Source organism: Scleropages formosus, chromosome 4 (assembly GCF_900964775.1).
Source record: "Scleropages formosus chromosome 4, fSclFor1.1, whole genome shotgun sequence".
NCBI classification, from domain to species: domain Eukaryota; kingdom Metazoa; phylum Chordata; class Actinopteri; order Osteoglossiformes; family Osteoglossidae; genus Scleropages; species Scleropages formosus.
The window spans coordinates 9,498,152-9,510,529 of NC_041809.1; the positions used below are offsets into that span (position 1 = coordinate 9,498,152).

Here is a 12,378-nt window from a genome sequence, read left to right on the forward strand (position 1 = left end):
ATTTGTTCACAAAGGTATGTAAATTACTATGCAAACTACTGTGAAGATTATAGAGTACCCAGCTGCTCAAATATATGCAAACTGAGGTTTAGAAGTGTTAAAGAAATATCCGTTTTCGTATATCATCATGGAAATTAATTTACACTCATCCTCAATTATTCTGTCTCTCAATATGTCTTTTCACATTTCCACTCTGAGATTATTAATACCAATTGTCATTAATAGGTCTGGTTTGTCATTTGGAAACTGTGCCAAGCGCTGTGTGGCGCATTCTTGTGCTTTAATTTTCTTACTATTTATTTATGTGACATATAGCGTATACTTTCTCAAGTCAGTCCATGCACAGTACCACTTACGTCACTAATTAATTAACGCGCAAAAAACCATTAATTGTAATTAATTAATTATACACGATAGAATTGAATGAATACCAGGGAGAATGTGCTTATGGGGATCCTGACATCATCATTATTTTATCTTATTAATTTATTTTTTTGTACTAGTATAAAATTCACAGTTTTTACATCCGAAATGTGAATGTACAACTCAAAGGTAAAATGAGGAGCCTCGTGCTCAGTGGACGACTTTCTTACATACAGGCTCGTGTTTCATTTACAAACACGCGCCCGATTCAGGGAAACATTTTCCTACACAGAACCCCGAACATCATGCGTTTACACCGTTTTCATTTCTGCCGTTTGTCAGCGTCGGACGCTCTCCCCTTCAGCATCATTAGGGGTCACGGCAAATTGCGTAACCTTTCTGTCGTGTGACGTCACCGAAGTCACGTGACCTCACCTGACGCTTGACTTTAAAACGAAGACGAGGTTCAGGGACTGTGACGTCACAGTCGTCACACGATCACAGTCGCCCGAAAATCAATTTGTAAAAACAGAGGAGTAAAAAGACGTATTGCATATAGAGAACGTCACGTCTTTAACTTTGTTCCTTTTTCTCGGATTGTCATCACAGGACACTCTTCCCTGCAGCGTCTCGTGGGTCAACTCGAGCGGCGATCGCTTTAAAGACCATGACGTCACTACGTGTCACGTGACGCTCACCACCACGCCCCTCCTTCCTCCCTCCCTCCTCCTGCCCGGACCTGCAGGAAATGGGTTCTGCGTGTCTGTAGCGAAGGGCTGTCAGGAAATCGACGGCGCGGCATCTCAGCACGAGTCGGAGCGCATAGTCTGTTCTTCTCGGTCCTTTAAAATGTGCGGAACGCTTTTCGAACGTGTTCGTCGCTCGCTCTGTGCGAGGTGGCCACCCCGCTGCTGAAAACTGACAGAGAGTAGTGCTTACATTTCTGTATATATAAATTACCGATAGAGATCGCATAGGTAGGTGGCTAGCGGCATGGAGGGCTGAGACGGAGCCTCCGGGTCCCGTTCTCACATGCGGACTCGTGTGCGCTCGGAATGGAGCTCTTTCAAGCCAAAGACCACTACATCCTCCAGAGCGGGGACAAGGCTCTGTGGTGGAGCCGCAGGGATGGAGCCGTGGAGGTCCGACCCGGTAAGACCGGTTCGAGGAGCCTGTTTTTTCCTCAGTGTTTGTCGTGGCACGAAAGCTGCAGCCTGCAGCGTCGCGGCTGGGAACGAACGGAACGGGGATGAGTGACACGGATCAACTTTACTTTGTCGCCCTGTTTCTGCTGGTGGGCTTACTTGGGGGGCTTGACAACTCCGTGCTGTGTGTTTGTGTATCGTGTGTGTGTGTGTGTGTGTGTGTGTGAGAGAGAGAGAGAGAGAGAGAGAGTGTGTGTGTGATGCGCCGCTGTCGCTCGCTGTCCTACTTTCGCGGGCTACTGTCCTGCGCGCGTGGTCGGGCGCGCGCGCGTCCCCGTCTCTCGACGGAACGGTGACGGGAGGCGGCGAGAGACGCCGAGAGAATGAAACATTCATTGTGACACTGAAACACTTGAGAAACTGAATTGGCGAAACACATATTGGGACACAGCGACAGCGAAGCGCTGAAAATTGAGAGAAATACATTCAAATATTGGAGCGCTGAGGCTGACGCCGGAAAACTGACAGGAACATTCAAACATTCATTGAACGCAAAAAAAGAAGGGAAAAAAAAACTGACAGCAACTTCACAGTCGTCAAACGATAAACACACACCCAAGTACTGAAACAATAACAAACACTGGAAAAAAAGAAACGACTGAAACGCTGAAATATTAACAAAGATTCAAATATTCATTGAATGAAGCACTGAAGGAGCAGTATTAAAACAATGTTTAAAATATTACAGGAGGAGAATGAAACACTGAGGAAAAGAAACACGCAGACTAAGCTGTGCCAGTTACTTTCCTCAGAGACGTGTTCATGCTATATATTATGTATTATTGTTTTGGGGCCTAATATCTCTATTTTTCTTCTTTTATTAGCCTGTGAGTGAGGAGGAGTGCCGAGTGGCAGCTTAGTGGAATTTGTCAGACTTTTCCAGAAAGTGGGATGAAGTAGCGAATTCATCCTCTTTCTATATTGTTTGTATAAACAACTGTGTGTGTACAGTTCCATCCTTAACGTCTGAAATGACTTTTGTTTTTGAGTTGGGAAAGCAATATTACAGCATTCTTCAGTACTGCACTCTACACCCTGCTTTCTTTTCCCTTGTTGCCTTAACAGTATTCCTCTCCTTCTTACCTGAAGGAAATAAATTAATACCATTAATACTCATGAACTGCTTTTCAAATTTGTTTTTTGTGAAGCACATTTCCTGTAAATGTAATCGCCAGTATTTCCTCTGTGATTCGCATCTCTTGAATGAATAACTGAACATGCCAAATATGTAGTATTTAAGTGAAAATATTTTGTTCTGTAAGAACCGTATAGCTTTATTTCGTATTCGTAATTTGAACCATATGTTAGTCTGGGCCAAAAAAATGATTTTCACATAGAGGCCATGGATTCTTGTGGAAGGAGGTACCGCGCTGGCAGGAGGAAACAAATTCAATGTCGATTGTGACCGGGTGAAGGTTATTAAAATATACATATATAAATATATAAATGCTATGTCACCCCAGGGACCAGTCATCATTGTTATTGACCGCCCTTCAAAGCCGCACAGTTCATTTTGTTGCTCCAGTTTTTCTGAGGCTTTGGAACGGCTCTTCACTCAAAATCTTCCCCTTAGTCATTGCGCTGATGTGAATTTGCAGTGATGGGATGTAAAATGCACGTTAAACATTTTTCCTAAGCCTTTACATTCCTGTGCAGTGAATACTACTTTCCCAACAGATGGGTGGGGGGGGGTGGGGGTGGGAATTTGCTGTTCTTTTTATATGCATTTAATTTGTTTTGGCCGCAGCACTGGGGTACAATCATCCATAACTGCCCGCGTAATGAATTTTGGCACGATCAGACATGAACAATAGATTACTTTTCACACTTGGATGTGTGGGTGGGTCATATTACCTCTGTGCCTGTGAAATGTGTCATGGGGACCCAGGAAACAAAAGTCAACCACTTCTCAATAACTGAGCAAGTAAGAGACTGTTTCTCCCCCTCCCTGAAATGTCAGAATAAATGCCATGTAATCTCCTGGTATTAATTCCTCCTCCTCCAGCTCATAGTTTCAGTTGGTGCTGCTCCGTCTGGGTGGTCTGTGCTGCTTAAAGTCTGTTTTCACTCTTATTTTTCACTTGGTACAAAGTAGAGGACTTGTGGACACCCACTTATTATTATTTATTAATTTAGCTGATGCTTTCCGCCAAATCATCTTACGGTGCTAGGTTTGAACACTAAGGTGCCGTAAGTATTTTGGGTTAGGATTAGTTATTAATAACTAAACACACACACACATTTTCTGAACCGCCTGTCCCATACGGGGTCGCGGGGAACCGGAGCCTACCCGGCAACACAGGGCGTAAGGCCGGAGGGGGAGGGGACACACCGAGGATGGGACGCCAGTCCGTCGCAAGGCCCCCCAAGCGGGACTCGAACCCCAGACCTACTGGAGAGCAGGATCCGGTCCAACCCACCGCGCCACCGCACCCCCCCCAACTAAACTCTCATTATTTGTTAATTTTTCCCATACTGGAGCAGCTGGTAGTGTAGTGGTTAAAGCTACTGGCTTTGGACTCAAAGGTTGCAGGTTTGAGCCTCACCTCCAGCTGTAGTACCCTTGAGCAAGATACTTACCCTGAATTGCTCCTGTAAAATAGCCCAGCTGTGTAAATGGGTAAATAACTAAGTAGCTTAACAGTGTAAGTCGCTTTGGAGAAAAGCATCATCTAAATGAATAAACTTGATGTAATTGAAGTACCTTGATCAAGGGTACTACAGCAGCGTTTTGTATTTACTTTCAAGGCCATCATTACCAATGTGTTTCAGCTTTGTAGCACATTGCTGTGGTTCTCTTTTACCTTTCAGCACTTTACTGTTATTGCAAGGCACATCTGTGAGGTTTTTTTTAAAACATGGCAGGTGTAAGCTTAAATGTGTGTGTACAGTTGTATTAGTTATTAGCGAAATGAAACCGCTTCCTTGGTTTTCTGTTCCTCTTTGTGGTTTGTGTGACATTGGTGTCCTTGGTGTAGGCAGTACCGTAGGCAGTCCCTTCGCTTCCTTGTGATGGAACCCGGGCCCTTCACCCTCCGTCCCCTGGAAGACACGATGGGGTTTGCATTTCACGGTCCCCATTGTGCTTTCTGCTGCTCAGCCCATGCCGACGTGGACGAAACACTGCCTGCTTTTAATAATTGATTCGCGATTGTGGTGGGAAGGCGGCTTCTTCCCCGGTGACATATGTCACTGTCCTCAGTCTGTCCTACTCGTACCTGTGCAGGTGACTGGTCATACCGTCAATTGACAGCAGCACATTGCTGACAGCCGGTGAGCCAGAATCTGTTTGACATGTCAGTCAGGTGGAAAATATAAATATTTGTATTCTCTATAAGCTGAAATGGTGATTTTTATTTTTTTTAATCCCCCCCTCAACCATAAACCTTTTCATAATCATCAGTGGTGTGAAGCATTTTAACTGAAATGACTTGGATGTTTGAAATGCTGCAGAAGAGCTGCTCAGACATGTCTGAGAATGTTTGTCAATGGGGGCAGCTGGTAGCGTAGTAGTTAGTTGCTTTCTTTGGACCCAGGGGTTACAGGTTTGAATCCCACTTCCAGCTGTAGTACCTTAAACAAGGTACTTACTGTAGTATTGTTGCAGTAAAATTACCCAGCTGTATAAATGGGTAAATAATTGTAAGTAGCTCATCGTTGAGTCGCTTCGGAGAAAAGCGTCGGTTGCGTGAATGAAATGTAAACGTTTGCTCATTTCCTGATCACACTTGTAAAAATAAAACACATAGTCAAAAAAAAATAGTTTCCAGCAAGATGTACTTAAACTTTTGACTGGAGCAGTACAGCAGCAGCAGGAGGGGTTTGAACTTACAGCCTTCGGGTTTTGGTCCCTTTTCCATAACGGCCGCATCACCTGCCGCCTCTTAAATCAGTTGTATACGTTGACGTTGAGTTTGCGTTCTCTTTTTTTGGGTTGGAACTGGTGACTTTTGGCTCATGCATTTATTTACTTGCTCTCAGTGTACAAAATTGTCTCTGGAATTACTTTGAGTCTTAGGTCATTTTGGGATTAAAACTGTATTTAATCCGCTTCTAATATTTCATTTATTTAGGACACAGTATTTCCCACAATGAAGTTTTTGTACTTTTTTTCAACTTTTTTGGGCTTTTTTTTTCCTCCCACAGCTCAAACCAATTAGTGCTGCTGATACATAAAGTAAGTTATTTATAAGGCTGTTATACAACATCTTCAGCTGCTCCAGACTCCAGCTGCTTTTGAGTCGTACGCTATCGGGCACAGTTTTATTTCAACTTTAAGTATAAAGTCAGACAAACTTTCAATATGGAGTAATTTTTTAACGAATTCTGTAGTCCCGATGGGGGCCAAACGGGTGGATAACGTGTGTATGGAGTGTTTTATGTGAAGCATGCGTTTTAGACAATTGTCGAGAACTGGGAAAAATAAAATTCACTGTAGTAAAGGGGAGAAAAAATGATGCGAGAAGTACGGTGTAACAAGGAACAAAGCAGTATGGCAATAATGTTATTCGAAAAGTTATTTGCAAAAAGCTTACAGATAACCATTAACTGCCGTGTCGCCAGTATTTGCAGATAGCAGACACTCCCAAACTCTCCACGACCGCTGAACTGTATGTTTATATTATTAATATTTATGTTATATAAAGCTCATTTATATGTCACTCGCAGAGTAGTTTTTATGCATTTGTCTGTAAGCCTGAACCACTTTTATAAGAAAGGGCTCTGTGTTTTCAGGTCTGGGGGGAAGGTCACCGTTGCACATAATCAGATTAGTAAAGTGTGGCGAGGGCTTTCATTTCGGCGTGGGGCCGAACTCCCAAGGAAGGCTTCACTGAAGGAAAGAAGGGAATTTGAATGTGAAAAGCCCAGCTCGCTCGGAACGACAGTAATGGCTGCTGGGAAAACTGCCTCGTGTAGCTGAGGGGTTATGGGTTCACATCTTGCCTGCTGAAAATAGATGAGTTGGCTTTAAACGGTTGTTACGTGTGGTGGAGCGGGGTGCCTGAACAGGTAGTTGGTGCGCAGTTCCCATCTTATTCCATGTGGGCTTCTTCCAGCCGCTCTGGTTTCCTCCCACAGTCCAAAGACACGTTTCGGTTGAACTGGTGGCTCCGAACGGCCCTTGGCGTCTGGTGTATAAGCAGGTGTGAGTGGTTGTCGGCCGTTTAATGTAGCGTATCCAATATTGTGGGTCACCCTGGAGAAAGGTTTCGAAGACTGAATAATTATGATAATAATAATACTTATACGTTGGTTTGGGGAAAGGTGTCTTAAATGATTCGATCTAAATGTAGAGTGGAAAAGTTCATGGTGTATGGTTCCAGGGAATGTCATTTTGTGTCCTGGAGGAGGATACGTGTGTGAGATATCGGTCTTGGATGGTAAAGGGGTGGTAGATGAGGTACCAGGATATCGATGTAAAGTTTTGATCCCATTATTTCAGATGTTCTCTACAGCCACGTGGAAAATACATTGTACAATTGCATTCAATTCAGCCCGAACAGTCAGCTGGCATACCTTATGTGTCCTCTTGGAGTCCATCGATGTCTTTCTCAGAGGCGTCTCGGGCAAGGTGTACCCTGCTTCTCAGCCTGCGCTTCCAGGATAGGCTCTGCACCACGGGCACCCTGCGTTGCACAACTTTGGATGGCTGGATTGTAGTGCAAACTACAGCTATCTTCCTGTCTGCTGTCCAGCGCAAGTGTGGCATAGCTTGACTTTTTAATTCGCAACCTTCCTGTGTTTGTCTGTTGTCCCCCTGCTGCTGTAACCAGAGTGGGGCGGGACGGGTGTGGAAGCGAATGAGCGATTCCTCGGCCTGGACTGGCCCGGCCCGGCCGTCCCCATGCAGGAGCGCAACGGGCCTGAACTGGGTTGGGTTTCGCCGCTGCTCCATTATTTATTCGCGGAAGTTTTCCGCTCTGCGCCGCTGCACCGGCGGGGTCCTCCCATCGGTTCGTTAGAGCCTCTGAAAAAGGAACGGTTTCCATTATTTGGAAGGCTGCCTTAAGATCTTTACGGGGTTCATTAACCATCAATAGCCAGTTTTCCTTCATGTTAGCCTATGGTGTGATACGCTTCTGAGACATTTTCATCCGCTATCAGTAATTGTTTGTCCCATGCAGGGTCGTGCTGGTCCGGAGCCAATCCTGAAGCGTAGGGTGTGAGGAAAGGTACACCGCGAATGGCATGCCAGTTCATCACAGGGTTCCTTTGACACCTTTTAAAATATTTTGATTGAAATGTGTAGTACAGTATCCAGCGACCACTTCCAAAGTCTTTGTTTGGTTGCCGTGACGATTATTCAGCCGCCAGGTACTCCTCTAAGCCGTTCTTTGGACAAGCTTCACACACACAGGAGGTGCAGCTCTTTGATTTTTTTTTCCCCGCTGCTTCCTGCTACGACGACATCATACCTTCCGCTGTTTGTCTGCTGTAGGGCTGTAGTGCGAAAGTGCCTGGGGTCAGGACACCGTGGAAGCCAGGCTGAGAATACGCACACCTAGCCGAGGCCAAAATAACAAATCGATCTGCGCCCCGTGGGTTTTATTTAAGGTCGTTCGTCTTGCAGTGCGAGGTGGGAAGGGGCCGCGAGCAGGAGCGACAGCAATGCCGAACCTGCATTAAGATGCGCCGCATCTCATCTCGTCCTTTGGGTTTGGGAGCGGGAATGATGTCGAAGCAGATGCTAAACTGCGATTCGAAGTGACGGCCCTCTCTCTGTCTTCCTGTATTGTAGCCACAGACCTGCTGCTGGCCTGGAATCCAATATGCTTGGGTCTGGCGGAAGGCGTTATTGGAAAGATGCAGCTTCATGCTGGTAAGTTGTGTTCAGCATTAACCTTATTATTTATTTCTTTGTTTTTTCTTGTTGCAAGTTCTGCTTCCTGGCATATTGTAATGTGTTGTTTCATTTCCGAAATGTACACACGCGCACGTTTGCTGAAGCCGCTTATCCCAAGTGGGGTCCCGGTGAGCCAGAGCCTAACCTGGCAACACAGGGCGTAAGGCTGGAGGGGGAGGGGGCACACCCAGGATGGGACGCCAGTCCATCACAGGGCATCCCAAGTGGGATTCGAACCCTAGACCCGCCAGAGAGCAGGACCCAGTCAAGCCCGCCGCGCAACCGCGCCCCTTCTGAAATGTAATTTTGCTGAAATATGTGCTCGGCGAAAACACTAATAAAAATACAAGAGTCAAATAGGTGCTTCCCAGCAGTTCTCTTTAGGACATAATGGTCTTTATTGGCTGGACCCTGTCCCTCCTGCCATTTGGACATTTCATGTTCTTTGGTTGTTTAGGCTTTTAAATAAAGTGATGTTGTTATCGACATTGATTCATTTAGCTGATACTTTTCTCCAAAGTGGCTCATACGTTACTTAGAATTATTTACCCATTTATAGAGCTGGGTAATTTTACTGGAGCAATTTTAGGCTAAGTACCTTGCTCAGGGGAACTACAGCCAGAGCTGAGATTTGAACCTGTGACCTTTGTGTCCAAAGGCTCCAGCTGTAACCAGTACACTACCAGCTGTCTGTTAATACTCATTAATTCATATTTAGCAGATACCCTATGTCCAAAATGCCTTACAATGCTAGATACACTATACCACGAAACTTAAAATCGTTTGCCTGTTTCTGCGGCAGAGCAGTGTAACACATGCACTCACGCAGATTACGGGCAGTTCGGGGTGCCCAGTTCACTTGAAAGGCACGTCTTTGGACTGTGGGAGGAAACAAGAGCCCCTGGAGGAAACCATGTGAACATGGGGCAAAGGTGCAAATTCTGTGCAGAGTGAGCTAGATTCACACTCCCATCTCACCCGACAGCCCGGTAGCTGTGAGGCCCCAGCACTACCTGCTGTGCCACCATGCTGCCCATTTTATACACTGGAAATTGTACTGGAGCGGTTGGAGATGTTCTCAAGCCACGCGTACCCCGAGGAACTCGAACCAGCAGCGTTCCTTCCTGACCTGCTGATGAGATGTAGGTCTTTGGAAGGGAACCAGAGACAGTTTTTGTGTCTTTAAGGCTCTCGGAGAGGCAGTGCCCATGTCAGCCATGATTAGCAGCTGCTCTTAATTTAGCCCGATGACTCGCCTGTGGTTGTATGAAATGTGTTTTCACACTTCAGCATCTCTGCATCGGAGAAATGCTGAGATGGGTGAGGGCGCATGCGTGACTCCCTGGTAGCGGCGGTAACAGCTCGCCGATGAACTTGCGTCCGGATGGAAACGATAGCCCCGGCAGGCGCACGTGCCATTGCGTGAAAGCGTCCTTATCGCTACAGGTCAATATTTGTTCCGCTTAACAGCAGGCGCCACCCGTGCGTGCTTCCAAGATGCTGCTGCAGAATTGCAAATTTATTCTACCGCTGCCGATTAGTAACTTCCAGAAGCTGCTGGGTAGGATGGAAAACAATTGTTGGGTCTGTCTGTAAATGCTCGGGAGGGGGCAGCTGTAGTCTTGGAGTACAGTTCAGCAGGTTTTGTAGGAAGCCTTTTAATGACTTTCTGATGTATATCTCACTTGCTATTTATTATCAGTGAAGGTGTTAAAAGTTTAGAGCAGAGACATATAGAAACTAGCAGAGACTGTGACCCTCAGGATTTTCCCACATTGCTTTACAGCTTTTTTTTTTGTGTGTTGTGGAGCAGCTGGGAGGTCATAGGTTGAAATCCCACCTGCAGCTGTGGAATCCGTGAGTAAGGTACTTACCCTAAATTGCTCTAGTAAAATTACCCAGCCGGAGCCTAACCTGGCAACACAGGGCGCAGGGCTGGAGGGGGAGGGGACGCACCCAGGACGGGACGCCAGTCCACCGCAAGGCACCCCAAGCAGGACTCGAACCCCAGACCCACCAGAGAGCAGGCCCTGGCCAAACCCGCTGTGTCACCACAACCCCCGTCCGATAAATAAATAAATGCCAATGAAATCTGTTGGTTATTATTATTATTATTATTATTATTATTATTACTATTATAGAGCATCCCTGTGGTTATGAGCTAAGTGTACTGTTTTTCATGTTCTTTCGTTGCTTAACTTTTAATCTAAATTGATATTATTACCATAATCATCAGCAAGAAAAATATTTTTTCAGACAATTCAGTTAGCCCTCCCCAAAACTGAATCAGATGTAGATTTGCTATGATTTCAGTGCACCTTACACTTTTATTTTTAAATAAAAATACTGTCCAATGCAACGCATGCTTTGACGTGTGGTTATGAGATCTTAGTCTAGTTTTACTGAGGTAGTTGTTTCTGCGGTGTTTGCTGGGACGAGTGTGCTCTCCTTTCACTGGGGAAGACCTTTTTTGTCTGGCTAGGGGATGTGAAGTGTTGACACGAAAACCTTAATCGGAGTATAACGAAAGCTTGTCCATTTATTGGTAATTGATCGTTCGCCTCCGGTGTTTTGTTGAGCTTATCTAATGGAAACGCATGTTTGACCTGTTGCACGTTAGGTTTTACTCATGTCTTACCACAGAGAGGTTGTTTCTGAACAGCTGGAGTATTAAATGACTGCGTTCTTGCCTTGACGAATGCATGGAGCTCTGCGTCTGACTCCTCTCACCCTGGACAGATCTCCCGTTGGACCTGGTGCTGATCCGGCAGAAGGCGCTGGTCGGCAAGCTTCCGGGGGGGCATGAGGTCTACAAGATCACCAAGATCGCCGTGATCCCCCTCTCGGAGGATGAGCCGCAGGACCTGGAGCTGGAGGTGAGCGTGCTGCGGTACGGGTGGGTTGGGACCCGTGGGAAAAGGCCAGCTTGTTCCCTTCCACTCCACCTCCACAGCCTGTTCAAAGCGCTTTTTTTTTTTTTTTAAAATTTATTCCATCGTGCTCTTTGTGTACCGCATGACTGTAATTAATAGGTGCTGAACATTCCGAGCTTGACCCGGGCTTCTCAGGGTTTGAGTTTAGTGAATATAGGCAATGAGCAGTTTGTGCAGGATTCGTAGACGGGCTTCCGGGGCTCCGAGAATTGCAGGATTACTTTGAAAATGAGTCTGTTTAACTGAATGAAAGTGAACATAACAGGCATGAGTAACATGTTGATATCAGGCAACTTTTGCTGTGATTATATATTTGAAGTTGAATACTTTTTCTTCTCAGCCAACGCACGGGTTCCGTACGTCTCGAGATAATCAGCTGCGTTTCTATCAGTGACCTTTACCTATCTTTCACTTTAGTTAGTAAAGTGGCTCAAAAGTGTAACTTGCTGTCCTTCCTGGGCGCTTGGTGTCGATCTGCTTTAATTTTCCCCACAGCAGTGAGATGCACTTTCGATTTCCACTGCCTCTCTGAATACTGGAAGTATCTCGGCGATGCTCTGAAATTTTCAATGACATTTGGTGCCTTCATTGCAGGATGCCATTAGTAAATTAAACATCTTCGAGGCATGGTAAGCGTGTTATGCTGAGAATAGCAGTTTGCTATAAATTAATGTTCTCGTTAGCGTAATTGTTAATATTAATGATGACAGAAGAAATGGGTGAGTTGCATATTGATGTTTTTGATGCTATTAATCGTAGATGTAGTCTAGAACAACACACTGCGTGCTTTTTCATTATTATATACGTCACCCTATATAAATATTCATGATGCAATTTCTATGTTTCAGACATATGTTGCAGTGCTTCTCAAATTAAAATGCAATTGACGATTCAAAGCACAAACTGGCATGCTATTGCAGCACATTGGTTTTGAATAGGCAGTTAACAGCACACATCAGATAACCATATACTTTTGCACACCATGGTATTCCTGGTTGACCTCAAACCTTACTATCTCTTCATGCTCTTTTCA

General features: G+C 45.3%; 1 protein-coding gene across 1 annotated transcript in view; it reads left to right on the top strand.

Annotated features, from left to right (window-relative positions):
* The first annotated feature begins 1,086 nt into the window (after positions 1 to 1,086).
* The window catches only part of inpp5f (inositol polyphosphate-5-phosphatase F), a 33,560-nt gene continuing 22,268 nt past the window's right edge, over positions 1,087 to 12,378 (top strand). Inside the window, exons 1-3 of the mRNA XM_018749591.2 lie at positions 1,087 to 1,515; positions 8,308 to 8,388; positions 11,152 to 11,288. Of these exons, the coding sequence (XP_018605107.1) occupies positions 1,419 to 1,515; positions 8,308 to 8,388; positions 11,152 to 11,288 (315 nt within the window). The 5' untranslated portion in view covers positions 1,087 to 1,418. The remainder of the gene's footprint in view (positions 1,516 to 8,307; positions 8,389 to 11,151; positions 11,289 to 12,378) is intronic.